Raw genomic sequence first — 17,676 nt, forward strand, 5'->3', positions numbered from 1 at the left:
AGAGCGCATTTATGTCGTGATCCATATAAATCTAAAAAAATAAGCAGTGTTTAATGCACCGTAGCGGTCAATGTACAGCAGTAGGTCATTGTCTGTTCACAGCCGTACATAAACAGAACCATTTCCTCATTAATGGCTTTATTTTTAGAATTTGCGGATGTTTAACTTTTCTCCCCACCGAATACCTGAATAATTGAGTCAGTGTCTGTCGGCTAAACATCATTGTGGAGTTATACCATAGAGCACAGTTTTTACTGTAGTGTACAGTACTGTAGGCTGAGTCAAGGAGAGGATGTTTGCATGTTTTACTGTAGTGTACAGTACTGTAGGCTGAGTCAAGGAGAGGATGTTTGCATGTTTTACTGTAGCGTATAGTACTGTAGGCTGAGTCAAGGACAGGATGTTTGCATGTTTTACTGTAGCGTATAGTACTGTAGGCTGAGTCAAGGAGAGGATGTTTGCATGTTTTACTGTAGTGTATACAGTAGTACTGTAGACTGAGTCAAGGAGAGGACTTTGCATGTTTTACTGTAATGTATACAGTAGTACTGTAGGCTGAGTCAAGGACAGGATGTTTGCATGTTTTACTGTAGTGTATACAGTAGTACTGTAGGCTGAGTCAAGGAGAGGACGTTTGCATGTTTTACTGTAGTGTATACAGTAGTACTGTAGGCTGAGTCAAGGAGAGGACGTTTGCATGTTTTACTGTAGTGTATACAGTAGTACTGTAGGCTGAGTCAAGGAGAGGACGTTTGCATGTTTTACTGTAGTGTATACAGTAGTACTGTAGGCTGAGTCAAGGAGAGGACGTTTGCATGTTTTACTGTAGTGTATACAGTAGTACTGTAGGCTGAGTCAAGGAGAGGACGTTTGCATGTTTTACTGTAGTGTATACAGTAGTACTGTAGGCTGAGTCAAGGAGAGGACGTTTGCATGTTTTACTGTAGTGTATACAGTAGTACTGTAGGCTAAGTCAAGGAGAGGACGTTTGCGTGTCGCTTTCAAGATTTCTGTTTGGATTATTTGCAGCAGGACTTCTCAAATTTTGACCTGAGATCAGATTCTAAAAATGTCTTCTGCATCCTGACAGTTTTCTGAAAAAGCTATGTTTCTATGTCAGTCGTTCTTCGATTTAAAAAAAATAGCAGACCTACAAGCTCATAGCGCGCCACTCAGTGGCACGCTATGAGCTTGTAGATCTGCTATTTTTCAATAGCTAAAGCATAGCATAATGCTAACACCAAAAGGGGATATACAGTATGTTTTTGTACAAAGATTTGTTTTGTTTAAAAGTTAAAGCTCTATTTTCCAATAACCATTGCGTCCGTGTTTGTTCAGTAACAATAACATTGCTCTGCAGTGTACAGCAAATACAGAAAGATAATCCATCAGCTTCAATTTATAGTGTTCCAGTTCCAATTGTCTATGCTCATTTTGCTTTGTTTCATCACTTACAGTTTCACTTGTTTATCGTGCATTCTGCATGAGTTCCTTACTGGATATACAGTAATTGTTATCCCGACCTGGAAATATATCTTGCGCTCATTAAATATCTGGAGAGAAAAACAAACACTCTATAGCAGTGCCTTTTCATATCAAGGTCCATTATTTATGCTGCATTCTGCAAGCCATGGACCGCCATTTGATAAGATTACTTCAGATTTTGCTCACAATTCCATTCTGTATTGATGTGGTACCAACGTACCATAGGAGAATGCAATAGTCTCCCCCTTCTTTGTTTTTTTTTACATTATATGTATAATATTATATTATTATATGTATATATGGGACTGGTACCAGGGGACAACCAGGGTCTCTGGAATGGTACCATGGGACAACCAGGGTCTCTGGAATGGTACCATGGGACAACCAGGGGTTCTGGAATGGTACCATGGGACAACCAGGGTCTCTGGAATGGTACCATGGGACAACCAGGGTCTCTGGAATGGTACCATGGGACAACCAGGGTCTCTGGAATGGTACCATGGGACAACCAGGGTCTCTGGAATGGTACCATGGGACAACCAGGGGTTCTGGAATGGTACCATGGGACAACCAGGGGTTCTGGAATGGTACCATGGGACAACCAGGGGTTCTGGAATGGTACCATGGGACAACCAGGGGTTCTGGAATGGTACCAGGGGACAACCAGGGGTTCTGGAATGGTACCAGGGGACAACCAGGGGTTCTGGAATGGTACCATGGGACAACCAGGGGTTCTGGAATGGTACCATGGGACAACCAGGGGTTCTGGCTCCCCAGGCGGACCAGTGGTTGAGAACCACTGCTCTATAGCAGTGATTGCTATCTAAATATTTAAAGCGTATTTTAACAGAAGAAAATCACTTGCACCTCCGTGAAATCAGCCGATCAAATTGTAATCGGACCGCTCTCTTTCCCTTTACAGCAGATCTGTGAGCTTGTATATCGTCTACTTTTGGCCGATGTCGCCCCCAGAATAGGGATGCTATGGTTCAAGTGGTCTTGAGATGAAATGCTACACCACATAAGAATATGACTCAATAACATATACCACAACCCCATGTTCTGATGTGTGGGTCCCTATACTTCTGCATGCTTGTGTGTGCCTGTGTGGGCGATCCAGGTAAAGGGCTGTGGGTCCGTGTATGTCTGTTTGCGTGAGTGCGTGCGTGTGTGCGTGCGTGCGAGCGCTTGTGTGTGTGCTCTGGGGTATGTGTGTGTTTCATATTTGCTGGCTTGATGTGGCCTCAGAGTCAGCAGTCAGTCTCCACAGCGGGCCCACTGTGTCTCTGCTTTCTCAGCTTAACCTGTGAACCATAACCCTGCTGTGACCTCATGCTGCTTTCTGATTGGCCAGGACCTCTGAACCTGATAGCCCAGAGGGAAAATGGGGCTAAAAAGGAAGAAAAAAATGAAAAAGAATGCTACCGGGGACCTCTAACAACCAGCAGCTGATCAAACACGTGATTGCACGTACGCACACACACACACACACACACACACACTCTAATGTGTTGTGTATATTACACACGCACACGCACACACAGTCACACACACACACACACACACACACACACACACATACACACACACACACACACACACACACACACGCACACATATACACACATACAGTATGAACATGACCTACACTCAAGTGCACAGGAATATATCTGTCACAGACGTCACTGAAGACATGGACAAGACAGCGAGGCTTGTTTGTTTATTTCTACATTGACTGCTGAGTGACAGTGTGCGCTACGTGTTAGGAATGAAAGTCCCCGCTAACGCTCATTTTCATGCAGCTGAACACCCCTGACATTTTGACTGATGTGTGTGTTTTGACTGGTGTGTGTGTCTGTATGTCTGTGTGTGTGAGAAAGAGGACTAAGCCGACAAAACTGTCGATTCAAGCAAGTCTTCCTGATTTCAAGGTCAGCACTTCAGAACCGCCTCTCTCCAAAAACTCTCAAGTTAGGCTCCTGATAAGCTTGATTATGGTACACTCTGTTCTGATTAATTAAACACACACTGTTGAATGGGCTGATTTTATCAAATTAAATTGAGGAGGATATATAGTAGTACAGTGTACAGTAGGACTGCATCCAGAGTGTGTGTGTGTGTGTGTGTGTGTGTGTGTGTGTGTGTGTGTGTGTGTGTGTGTGTGTGTGTGTGTGTGTGTGTGTGTGTGTGTGTGTGTGTGTGTGTGTGTGTGTGTGTGTGCGTGTGCGTGCGTACGTGCGTGCATGTTGGCGTATGTATGTGTGCCGTATGTGTGCCATTCTGACTTATGTCCCAGTTCTCAGTAACATTTATCTAAACCTGTTCAGCAGGATTGTCATTGCATGGCTTCGTATCCACCAATTTTGCTACTATAGGCTACTTAATTTCGTATTAAATATTATATTAATATATGTTACTTTTCATGCCCAAACTGCACAGATAATTACATATAGCCTTAGCCACACATTTCCCTTCATTAATACTGCCATCCTTTCCGCTACACTCCCACACACATGCTCTCCTCACGGGTATAGACTCATGCTGAGAGTGGGCCCCGCTGCTTACATGTGATCTATAATTCAATAAAGTCAAGTGGCTGGGAAAGGTAAGCATGTAGCCTCTACTCTGAATGTGTCCATTACAGAGATCACCCATTTACAAGCCTGATTCATAGCCTACGTACGCATCGTGAATTTGAACTAGTAGATTGGCTATTTTCGGCGCGGGACACCGCCATATAAGACGGAGTATAAATTAGGCATTACTCTTCTGTTCACTGACCCCATTCAGGTCTCATTTCATTCACTGTCTCCACTGGAAACCTCAACCATTTTTGGCCAATATGGCAAGCATGAAATACAGTGTTATTTGTGAACGGTTCTATAGAGGGAATTAGAGATTCACTGGAAGAGAACCTGGTATAGCCTCTCGCACAGCGGTGATGGTGGCTCGGCTCACACATTGTCTGACATGTTGTTGTGACTCATCAAAACCAAAGCCAAAAACTGCAGCCTAAATTATTTCTTCAGCAATACAGTATATGCTGAGCTGGCTATACTGTACAATTCTGCTGCCAGTCTACAGTACGCCTGGCCATCTGCACCGCCTTACAGTGCATGCATTTCAATTATCTGCAGGTGTATCAGGCAGTTAATCAGGCAAATTAAATGTGCGTGCGTGTGTGTGTGTGCGCAGCTGTGTGGTTTTGTAGTTTGGTAGCTCTTCGTGTGTCCTATAAGACCTGTCAGTACCGTTATTGTTACAGATGGGAACATTGAACCCTTAAAATAGAGGGGGAAAAAACAAAGATGGAGAGAGAGGGAGAGATGAGGCGGGGCGGGGCCAGACAAACAGAGACAGGACCAGTGAAAAGCCCATTTGAAAGGGAGTTGGTATGGAGACCGAGAGGGAATCAAGCGAGGGGCGCAGACAGTGGTGGAGACAGAGGGAGAGAGAGACAGAAAGGGAGGGATTTGTGGGAAAAGAAAGAGTGAAACCTAAGTACCTGAGGCGTGGGCAGAGGCCTTTAGCAGCCGGTGCCAGAATGTGTTTTTACGAGCCTGCGGTCAGACAGAAATAAAAGGCAGCCGAGCGGCTGAATGGCACCACACGCGCACGCACGCACACGCACGCACGCACGCACACGCACACACACACACACACACACACACACACACACACACACACACACACACACACACACACACACACACACACACACACACACACACACACACACACACACACACACACACACACACACACACACACACACACACACACACACATGCTCGCATGGTTCCATGCAGCACCCTCAGAAATCACAGTTTGGTTTAATAATGTCACAGCTATTTGATGTCTCCCAACCCCATAATGCAGTGTGACTGAACGAGTGCTCTGAGACTGCGCATAAAGCCCATGGAAAGGAGGAGGCGAGGGGGGGGGGGGGGGGGGGTTGGGTTTTTGGGGCAGAAAGCTTTGGGAACACCTCTGTTTTCCCTTTTAAAAAGCAACAAGGGGATAGAAAGCCATTCAGCGCTGCTCACTGAAGTCCTTATGTGGCTTTTTACGCCTCGTCAGCCCTGCAGTTGACTCCTTCACACATGTTCTCCCATGCTCTTTGTCTCTCACTGTCTCTTCTTCACACATATTGTAACGTTCAACTCCTCTGCTAGTCCCCCCCCCCCCCCCCCCCCCCCCCCCTCGCTCTGTCTTGTTTTTCTCTTTTCACTTATCATTCTTTCTCCACCTTCTGGCAAACGCCTTTCTCTTCCTTCTTATTCTTACAATTTAACTCCCTATAACCTTCCATTGAGACATTTAGACCTGCTGATGCGCTTTTTACATTATTCTTGGACATATTTCCAGTGTCTGGACACTGGACACTCAGGGGTCTAGCGCAGGGGTTACCAACCACTGGTACTACAGTGGTGTTCCCTTCCTTAGTACCGGCCTGACACCTAGAGTCTGTTTATCATGACCTCATTTCATACTCAACATGCCCTCCGTATTTAGTCATTATCCAACAGTTTGCTGTTTAACTATTCCGGCTAAGTTAGCAATCAGTTGATCTTGACTTCTACCGTTTTATCTGCATATATCCATTCATTTCATTTCATAATTGGGACAGAGACAATGGGTTGGTCAAACATACTTTTATTCACACCGTCCTCATTTCCTGGTCAAAGTTTCACAAAAGAGTCACTACTGAATCCACTGCTCCTTTTATAGGTGGAGGATTCAATTGGGTTGCACCATGTTGCAGGGGGCATGGGTCTGGTAATACATACTATTTAGTATGATTACAACGAGACAGGTTGTTTAAGACCTGGTTTGTTGATTACTTTCATATCGACGAATATACTGTAATTGTTGGGAAATGTTTTCTGTGTTGCATGTTCACTAGATTTATAAGTGAATGCTTTGGGGAAACCTGTCTCTAGACAGATGGTATGGGCCAATAGTCAGAGGCCTGGGTTTTGAGTTCATGTAGTCAGTCCATGGTGAGACATGGGGGAGAAGGGGCACAATGCGGGAAGCTCTGCCCTAGGACAGTGTAGGGACTAGTTATGTCCACACTGGATGCTTGGATTTAAGCATGTCATTTAAGTTTGTTATTTTCATTATTGGAAGTTATATTTTATTTTTGTGCAAGAAATAATTTCCTGAGGCATTTTGTTTAACCTTAATTTTTGGAAACCTTTGATGAAATAAACCTTTGGCAACAATGGAGATTTTTGGTATGTCCTTTTTCTGTGCACCTAGCCCTCATCAAACGAACTCATTTACACATTTACCATGTGTAAATGAGTCCGTTTGATGAGGGCTAGGTGCACAGAAAAATTACATACCAAAAGATCTCCATCGTTGCCAAAGGTTTATTTCATCAAACAGTTCCAAAAATAAAGGTTCAAAATAATTTTGCAGGAAAATATTTTTCACAAAAATAAACTATAACTTTCAAATAAAATGAAAATAACAAAATTAAATGACATGCTTAAATCCAAGCATCCAGTGTGGACATTTACCAGTCCCTACACTGTCCTAGGGCAGAGCTTCCCGCATTGTGCCCCCTCTCCCCATGTCTCACCATGGACTGACTACATGAACTCCAACTCAGGCCTCTCACTAGTGGCCCATACCATCTGTCTAGAGACAGGTTTCCCCAAAACATTCACTTACACAACTAGTGAACATGTAACCCAGAAAACATTTCCAAACATTTACAGTATACTTGTCAATCCTACAATAATTAACAAACCAGGTTTTAAACAACCCGTCCCGTTGTAATCATACTAAATAGTATGTATTACCAGACCCATGCCCCCTGCAACATGGTGCAACCCAATTGAATCCTCCACCTATAAAAGGAGCAGTGGATTCAGTAGTGACTCTTTTGTGAAACTTTGACCAGGAAATGAGGACGGTGTGAGTAGTGGGTGTTTGAGTTATCATTACTATGTTGTCAAACTGTTGGACTTTGAAAGGAATAAAAGTATGTTTGACCAACCCATTGTCTCTGTCCAAAGAGTACCACTGGTGGTACCTGAGCCCCCCCTCTGGTGGTACCTGAGCCCCCCTCTGGTGGTACCTGAGCCCCCCTCTGGTGGTACCTGAGCCCCCCTCTGGTGGTACTTGAGCCCCCCCCTCTGGTGGTACCTGAGCCCCCCTCTGGTGGTACCTGAGCCCCCCCTCTGGTGGTACCTGAGCCCCCCTCTGGTGGTACCTGAGCCCCCCCCTCTGGTGGTACCTGAGCCCCCCTCTGGTGGTACCTGAGCCCCCCTCTGGTGGTACCTGAGCCCCCCCCTCTGGTGGTACCTGAGCCCCCCTCTGGTGGTACCTGAGCCCCCCTCTGGTGGTACCTGAGCCCCCCCTCTGGTGGTACCTGAGCCCCCCTCTGGTGGTACCTGAGCCCCCCCCTCTGGTGGTACCTGAGCCCCCCCCTCTGGTGGTACCTGAGCCCCCCCCTCTGGTCGTACCTGAGCCCCCCTCTGGTGGTACCTGAGCCCCCCTCTGGTGGTACCTGAGCCCCCCCTCTGGTGGTACCTGAGCCCCCCCCCTCTGGTGGTACCTGAGCCCCCCCCTCTGGTGGTACCTGAGCCCCCCCTCTGGTGGTACCTGAGCCCCCCCCTCTGGTGGTACCTGAGCCCCCCTCTGGTGGTACCTGAGCCCCCCTCTGGTGGTACCTGAGCCCCCCCTCTGGTCGTACCTGAGCCCCCCTCTGGTGGTACCTGAGCCCCCCCTCTGGTGGTACCTGAGCCCCCCTCTGGTGGTACCTGAGCCCCCCCCTCTGGTGGTACCTGAGCCCCCCCTCTGGTGGTACCTGAGCCCCCCTCTGGTGGTACCTGAGCCCCCCCCTCTGGTGGTACCTGAGCCCCCCCTCTGGTGGTACCTGAGCCCCCCTCTGGTGGTACCTGAGCCCCCCCTCTGGTGGTACCTGAGCCCCCCTCTGGTGGTACCTGAGCCCCCCCTCTGGTGGTACCTGAGCCCCCCTCTGGTGGTACCTGAGCCCCCCCCTCTGGTGGTACCTGAGCCCCCCCTCTGGTGGTACCTGAGCCCCCCTCTGGTGGTACCTGAGCCCCCCCTCTGGTGGTACCTGAGCCCCCCTCTGGTGGCACACAGAGGAGTCACCCCAAAAAAGGGAGGAAAAACAAACAAAAGTGGAATGAAATATTTATATTACTACAGGTAGTTCTTCGGACCAAGCGATTGGTTGAAATAGGCTATCCAGCCATGCTGAAATGAGCATGACAGCACGCCTAGCCATTAATAGAAGATATACGCTCCTGTATTTTATCAGTTATTATGGTGGTACTTGGAGAGCAAAATAATTTCTGAGGTGGTACTTCAGTATAAAAAGGTTGGGAACCAAATACCAATGGTCTAGCACATTGAAAAGGGATAGACATCCTCGTTCCTGGCTGATGCCGACAATAAGCCACTCTGTAGGCCGTGTAGGCCGTCTCTACGGAACGGTATGAAGCGAAAGTTCGGCAAAATCATTAAACCCCATTTGCTGCTATGGGGTGAACGAGCAAATGGAATTGTGCAAAAAAAAAAAATGCACAAATTTGCCTGGCACAAATAACTTCTTTGACTATACAATTATATAAACACAATGGACACAAGGAAGTGACAGGCACTCACTTCTGCTGGATAGGAAAATTACAAAGAGATGCAGAATAAGCTGGAGAGATGACGCAGCCTGACTCTGTGCCTGGACATCTCCATTGAGGCGCGTCTACCAAACTAATTTGGCACAGCTAAGGGGTAAGTTACGGGTGCTTTTAAACGCCACTATCGGGGAGCACGTAACTTTGGGAAAGTGTCATAGTAGCTTGTTTACAACTAAAACAGACTTCCTGTGCACTAACTTCCTCTTCAAAATAAGAGCCACATGTAATGATTAGTCAACACTAGTTTTATTTCTAAGTCTACTTACAGGACATTAACATCACATTTCTCTACATAACTGTCTCAGCTGTTGGTGCGCAAATGCGCCTTGCATGCCTTTGATCTACGCGCAGAAAACATTTTGACGACATATGTGCACTGGTGCATCGGTTGTGTGCCCCCCTGATTATTAATAACATCTAAACATGTCATATCGCATTCTCGCAGAGAAATATTTCTTTGTTTTAAAAAAAACAAAAAAAACAAATGGTTCAAGCTCATTAATTAAGATTCGAGTGCCAACCCTAACGAGCGAAGGTTCGAACCCCGAATGTTCGGGGACAGCCTTAACACACACACACACACACACACACACACCACACACAGAGACAATTTCATCCTGGCTGTAAATCGGTATATTTAGGAACAGACTTAATTTCCTGTGTTTGCTAAACATGTCAGATGCTTCCTTAACCATTGTGCTACTCGCTGTCACTCAATGACACAAACGTGTGTGTGTGTGTGTGTGTGTGTGTGTGTGTGTGTGTGTGTGTGTGTGTGTGTGTGTGTGTGTGTGTGTGTGTGTGTGTGTGTGTGTGTGTGTGTGTGTGTGTGTGTGTGTGTGTGTGTGTGTGTCTGCGTGCGTGCGTGCGTGCGTGTGTGTGTGTCTGTGTGTGGGCTACAGAGAAAGAAAGGCACAGTGCCATTGTCCTATAGAGGTTTAGAGGTCACAGTGTGCTGGGTGTGTTTCTGTGGCATAATTCTCTGAGGTCCTGTGAGGCTATAGTCTCTACGTATATAGAGACACTGTAACTCACCCTTACCCAGGGGCTTGTCCCGGGGAATACTCTGTGTCCAGTTGTGTGTGTGTGTGTGTGTGTGTGTGTGTGTGTGTGTGCGCGTGTGAGAGAGAGAGAGATTGTGTATTGTGTGATTTTTTTCTCCAGTTACATTCCATAGCTTTGACGGACAGCATGGGAATAAAGTGTTTCTTTCATGTGGCAAAACGTTCTTGTGTGCGTGCGTGCGTGCACGTGAATGTCTGTGTTTGTGTGTGATGAGATCCGTTCACATGGAGTGGTGTTTAGGAGCGAGATAGGAGGATACGTTTCACCCTTTTAGTGGAAAAGTGCTTTCAACACTGCACTGTTAAAGGCTATTGTTAGAGTTGGGCCTGACCCGGTCATCACATCAAACCGTGTGTGTGTGTGTGTGTGTGTGTGTGTGTGTGTGTGTGTGTGTGTGTGTGTGTGTGTGTGTGTGTGTGTGTGTGTGTGTGTGTGTGTGTGTGTGTGTGGAAAGTAACTATACAAGTACATAAACTCAAGTACTATACTTAAGTAGGCTATTTTGAGGTACTTTTACTTGACTGGAGAATTTTCAATACTTTTACTTCTACTGCACTACATGTCAGATCAGAGGCATTTGTACTTTTACTCCTTTATAATTATTCACATTCTTTAGTTACTAATTACTTTGTAGATTTTGATCATTATTGCAAGACATACATTAACCACTTCATCTCTATTTAAACGTTGGCTATAAAATAGCAGATCTACAAGCTCGCAACGTGTCATGAGATAGATTATATTCGATTATTTATAGTGACCCATAGGAATGTGACAACCAGGAATAGTCTGGTGACCACCAGAGAGACGGGTGGCAGCCGGAATGTATACGGCACCCGGGAGCAGTTTGGGTTGGTGCCCCCCAGCCTGTGTCTTCCTTGAGGAAGAAGCCCAACAAACCCACGGTGAGGCCTTTAGGAGGGCCATTCAAGCCTCAAGCGGAGCCTGTGGCACCACCATGGGCCAGGTGGAGCCTGCAGAACCGTTGAGGCTCGAGAATCCACCACTCCTGAATGAAATGCCTGGTGCTGGGGGTCTGGTGGAATGCACAGGTGCTGCACCTGGTGAGAGCAGGAGTGGACCTGGTGAGACGTAGGAGGGGCCCGGACAGGAGTCAACCCACAGAGCCTAGTCCTTCCACGCACCAGATTGATGCGATCCTCCCGCATACCCAGTCACTATGCAGAGTAGTTCCGGAGGAACAGATTGTGTGGCCCTGGTTTTTCCCTAATGGGACTGATCGAGGGTAGCTACTGGGACGTAAGTCGGGACTTACTTGATCACCCCGGCTGGGTCACCTGAGTGAGGGGTATGATGTTGGAAGACCCGAAACCCAGATGCCTTGGGATTCATTACTGAGGATACGTCCCAGGTGTATCCATGCGATGTATTTTTGTTTTAGACTTTACGATAACTTGTGAAACAAGACTTTGTGCATAATGAGTACTTTAGTACTATAAGTATATTTTTAAGTAGGCTACATTTTTAAGTATTAATACTTTCACTTAAGTTAAACATGTGTACTTCTTCCACCACTACACTCCAGGAAGCTGGTGGAGTGTCTATGCAATGATGTGTGCAGTAATGACTCGCTCTAACGGTAGAGAGACAATGCAATGATGTGTGCAGTGCAGTAATGACTCGCTCTAAAGGTAGAGAGACAATGCAATGATGTGTGCAGGAATGACTCGCTCTAAAGGTAGAGAGACAATCCATCCTCAACACTTAACCACTTGAAGCCTAGTCTGTTCTCGGGGGAACATTCGCCCGGAATATCCGTCACATACGGCTATGTGTTCGTGTGTGTGTGTGTGTGTGTGTGTGTGTGTGTGTGTGTGTGTGTGTGTGTGTGTGTTGCTGTTGTTGCTCTTGTTTTGACATCACCATGGAGAAGTTATTTGTGGGTAGGCACACATGCTTTTCGGTCTGCTCTCCTGCTGTGTGTGTGTGTGCATGTGTGCGTGTTCACGTGCGTCATCACAGCGTAAGCTGGGGAAGCTTATTCCTGGTGACATTACAGGGACAAAAAAGCAATTTGATTAGTGTGCCAACATACTGTACATAAATACATACTGGCGGGACACATGGACATCGAAACCCTGTGTTTAGTGTCAAAGGATGCGTGTGTGTGTGCGTGCGAACTGTGAAGAGCGCTTTGGAGTGTGTAAGAGGAACCTTTATTGATCCTCTTTTCAAAGGGCTTGAGGGTAGGAGAAAGCATGGGTGGGCCCCACGGAGACCCTTAGAGATGGAGGGTCCATCCAGGGAACACGCAGCCCTCACAGAATGGAGGGAGGGAGGGAGGGAGAGGTCATGAGGTGGAGAGGATAAAGAGCCAAAGATTGGAATTCCGAGTTTCCACTTGACCGACCGTAAGGGTGTGAGTTAGTGTGTGTGTGTGTACACACACGTGTGTGTGTGTGTGTGTGTGTGTGTGTGTGTGTGTGTGTGTGTGTGTGTGTGTGTGTGTGTGTGTGTGTGTGTGTGTGTGTGTGTGTGTGTGTGTGTGTGTGTGTGTGTGTGTGTGTGTGTGTGTGTGTGCGTGCGTGTGTGCGTGCGACACACGGGTGTGCTCCTCCATACTGTCTACATACGGACCTTACGTGTGTGTGTGTGTGTGTCTGTAGGCTTATGTGTTTGCGTGCATGTGCGCAGTAGCGTTGTTTGACTTGACCATCTGCCAACTACTGTTTGAGTGTTATTCCTGTATCACCAACAGCTACATGCTGAAACCTTTCCTCTTCTCCAGCAGTGTGCTGGCGTTTCCCAGCAGCGCTGTGGGGAGAGAATACTACAGAGTATAAAAATAAATATACTCTGAGTGAAATTATGGAAAGAAAAACCATAAAACCACCAGTTTGAATCTTAAATCCTCATCAAAGACATATCAGTTCAGTATGCTGTCTAAATCCTGATGTCTCTGCTAATCTTAAAAGCACACGCGAAGACGCCTTGGAAACGGGATTGTCTGATGAATTGAAATGCATTTTGAACTTGCTTCACTCGCTCTAATATTTGTACAATGCACAGTGTTCTTCGCGGAAGGATCTGGCTCTTCGCAGCCAGATCCTCCACCGATCTCATTACACGACTGCTACTGCAGGGTGGCATTGCTTCAATAATGCCAAGCTAATTTATATTCTCATTTATATTCCCGTTTTTTGCCTGAAATATCTGAAACGTATCGAAATTTATTCCATATTCCCATAGAACCTGAGCCCCCTAGGGGTATTGCTTTCACCACACTGTTAGCCAGATGCCTTCTTCTCTTCAAATGGAAACGCCTGTCCCCTCCTCCTATAGCCATACAAGCCAAATTGTGGAGGTCTTGCCATTGTGTCAGTCTTTTTAACTATGAACTCTAGCATCCCTATTCTGGGGAGAGCATTCATCAAAAGTATCTTAGATCTGCTATTTCCGGTGAAGAGATTTGGTGTAGAGTTGAGTAGCCAGCTGGGGGGAACTCTAGTCAATGGTATATAAGGCACTGAAGGCAGTAGATTGCTGCTGCCCCTAGTGGTGCATAGCATAGCGGAAGATCCCAGAAGTGATGCGTGACTTGTGTGGTTTGTGGGACAGGCTAAATGAATTATGTCAATCTCAGTAGCAACTAACAGCAGGGCTAAGTGTTTTCTTTTTCTTTTTAAGATTAGATTATGTCTACAAAGCTCCCTAATATGTTTTGGTGAGACCATGGGAAATATTGATTACATTGACACACTGTCTGTTTCTGTTCTGCCTGACAACAATGCAAGCAAGTTTCAGAACTATACTGATTTAGAAGGCATTTGCAGAATCGGCCAAAAGAAAAACGTAAAAACATCATGGGTTAGCTGGGGTAACAAGTCTGAAGAGGTGGCTTTTGAGGGCCGTTTTTGTTTTATTTTTAAGAATGGGAGGTATGTTCGCCATGGGGACAGGGAACGAATACAGTACTCTTAAGGTGGTTGCACATTGGACGCGTTTTTTGGAAAACCGATGGGGAAACGTCACTTAAAAATCGCGCCCGGTGTGTGTAGACCTTTAATCTCCTCTTTACAAATTCTCTCTCTCTCTCTCTCTCTCTCCCTCTCACGCTCATCTCCACTTTTCCTCCTCATTCACACATCATTCTCGGTGGAACCTACAGCTTTTAATTGTGTCCCAAAGATGGACCAGAGAGTGAGCTGGAGAGTGGTATTCCGGGGAGAGATGGGCAAGGCTGGGCACAGGTTTTGACAACACGTGTGTCCCTCCTCCCCTCCCCTTGGGGGATGAAGTTAGTTATACTCTCCCACAGCGCTGCAGTGCCCACACCCTTGGAATAACCTCTGATTCATCTTTATTCATTCGTCTTTAATAGATAAACTATACAGAGGGGAAGAAATATAATACACGAGGCTATTTTTTGGGGGGTAATTCCAGTGTCTCTGAGCTGTGGTTGAGGTGCTTGGTGTGCAACGTGATTAGATTATTAGAAGAGGCGCACTTCATTTTTCACTCTGCCTCTTCATTCCTCTCGTCTCCCCCGGTTTCCCCCTCCGCCTGTCTCCTTGTCCTCGTCCCAACTTCCCCTCCGCCGCTTCTCGCCTCATGTAATGATGTTAGTCTAATGGTTTTCTGTTTGGGAACACACACACTGGCTTTATCATATTTATTTAATCAGCCCTCCTGCTCACTTTTTATTATGTCGCAGTTGGCTATCATATTAATAACTCGCCGAACTTGGATGTGGGATTATTATTTATTTTCTTCCAATGCTCCCAGCAGCGAAAACAATGAAATAAAATCGAATAAATTTCACATGAAGTCAAATTAATGTAAACATCATTTTTGCAGGGGTGAATGAATGCAATATGTGTGTGTAATTTTGCTGGTCTAGTAGTTTGAAGTCACTGGCGTGTGATGAATGCTTGCAGAGCTGCGCGGTTATTACCGCATGCGAGATGATCGATTTTACAGATTGTTATTCCCCCCCCCCCCCCCCCCCCCCCCTTTTCTATTATTCCGCGTCAGGAGACACAATTAACCTGGTACTGGTCTGGTTGCCTCCTAGGTGTCGTCAGAGCAGCTGCTGCTGCTATTGGAGCTCCTGCTGGAGGAGGCGGAGCTCAGCGTGACATCACTGCGCTCACTGGAGAGAACCTACTGCCTTCAGAAGCAGGACGCTGAGGTTGGACCGCACGCACACACACACGCACACGTGCACGCGCACACACGCACACACACACATTCACATACACATACACACATACACATACACATACACACACACACACACACACACACACATACACATACACATACACATACACATACACATACACATACACATACACACACATACACACACAAACGTGTCACGCTGCGACGCGTTGTGAACTTGAAGAACAACACCGTTGCATCATCAACTATAAATAACTCCAACCCCTAAATCCTGAATGTCTAATCCTAACTTTAACCCCAAACTGAATCTTTTTGTACAGTACAGTACAGTACAGTACAGTACAGTACAGTACAGTACAGTACAGTACAGTACAGTACAGTACAGTACAGTACAGTACAGTACAGTACAGTACAGTACAGTACAGTACAGTACAGTACAGTACAGTACAGTACAGAGTCTTTCACACCCAACCACACACACACACACACACACACAGACACACAGGTCCTCGCCAATGTTACGTCTTCCAATAATACACATTGTTTAAAATGTTTCGCCCTCCCTTCCCATCCCAAGCCAGAGGGCTCGGCAAAGGGTAGTAAATTCAGCTTTAATAGCAAGCCCTCTTATTTACAGCCACTATTACTGACTAAATCCCCCAAGTATTCTCTTCATGTTTTAGAGCAGCACAGAGTTCCTTAATGGCACACTATTATAGGCTTAGACTTTAATCATGTGTGTGTGTGTGTGTGTGTGTGTGTGTGTGTTTTGCGCGTATTTTGCAGCTGTGTGTGTCGGCGGCTTAAATGTTCTTTACTGTACGACGCTGAGAGTGAATGTGAAAACACAGCTGCGGTGCAGCCAGTAAAGTGTACGTATTAAGCTCTGTCATAAACACATGCCGCGTCTTGAAAAGATTAATTCAATACATATTTCCTCTGTTTATGGCCGCTTGTTAATTATATGAGCTGTTTTGTTGCGAGATGGAGGTATAGAATGCCATTTCAGGTGTCGGATGGCCATTACAGTGGTAGGTGTTACAGCATAGTATTATTAATACCACATCACACTGAATCTGGAACTTATATATTCTGTAATGGAACAACAGACTTTTAGACTGTGTGTTCCAATGACCCAGATTCTCCACATACAGTATGCTGCAAAATCAAGTGGTTTTCTGTGTGTGTGTGTGTGTGTGTGTGTGTGTGTGTGTGTGTGTGTGTGTGTGTGTGTGTGTGTGTGTGTGTGTGTGTGTGTGTGTGTGTGTGTGTGTGTGTGTGTGTGTGTGTGTGTGTGTGTGTGTGTGTGTGTGTGTGTGTGCGTGCGTGCGTGCGTGCGTGCGTGCGTGCGTGCGTGCGTGCGTGCGCGCGTGCGCGCGTGCGTGTGTTGTCCGTTATTAGATTTTTTAGATGCAACCCATTTAACGCGGCTTCCAGAACAGAGAAAGCTTTGAGATAAATGTGTGTCCACAATCCATTAGGCCTGCTGTGCTGTGTCCTTCCATGGCCTCTGTAGTATAGACTGTATGCTCTGACTGTCTGGGACAAAACCAAAAACCAAAAAACTTTCAGTGTAAAAATATACAGGGCCATTTTGCAGTCATGCACTAGTCTTGCATGAGCACACACACGCACATCGCACGTGTGCACATGTGCGAGCGCACAAACACACGCATACACACACGTGCACGCCCACACACACACTCTCACACGCATGCCTCGCAAACACACACACACACACACATACACACACTCTCTCTCACACGCATGCACGCGCACGCAGGCACGTCACACTTACCGTGGCTGAAGCCAATGGTCCAGCCCTAATGTTAGTAATCTAATTCAGACAAGGTTAATCACTAACTTCCCCTCTTATAAATGTGTCCATTTATTCTCCCTCTCCCACTCCGTCTCTGTGTTTGTCTCCTTCTGATTCCGTTCACCTCCTGGTCCACTACGTAGCTTAGCTTTGACCACATGCCTCTGGGAAGATGGATGACCGACTTGTTTGAAAGTCTTGGCATATATACAGGCCTGAGTGCAGTGGTGGAAAAAGTACTGGCATGTTTTGCTAACGTAAGAGTATCAATACTGCAATGTACGTAGAAATACTCTGTTACAAGTAAAAGTCTGGAATTCTAAATGTACTTAAGAGTAAAAGTACAAAAGTATTGGCATCAAAATGCACTTATGTTTTCAAATGTATAAAATGCAATTTTGTATATATATTTTAAAGCAGCGACGCATTGTGAGCTTGTAACAATAACAATAATCAAGGTCTACTGACTGAAGTAACTGAAATTGT

General features: G+C 46.1%; 1 protein-coding gene across 1 annotated transcript in view; it reads left to right on the forward strand.

The window, feature by feature from the left end:
- aopep (aminopeptidase O (putative)) overlaps positions 1 to 17,676 on the forward strand; it is a gene marked incomplete at its 5' end in the record, with an annotated part of 103,559 nt that overhangs the window by 56,552 nt on the left and 29,331 nt on the right. The window contains one exon of the mRNA XM_083783336.1: positions 15,262 to 15,378. Coding sequence (XP_083639462.1) covers positions 15,262 to 15,378 — 117 coding nt within the window. The remainder of the gene's footprint in view (positions 1 to 15,261; positions 15,379 to 17,676) is intronic.

Source organism: Protomyctophum parallelum (assembly GCF_964188405.1).
Source record: "Protomyctophum parallelum genome assembly, chromosome: 15".
NCBI classification, from domain to species: Eukaryota; Metazoa; Chordata; class Actinopteri; order Myctophiformes; family Myctophidae; genus Protomyctophum; species Protomyctophum parallelum.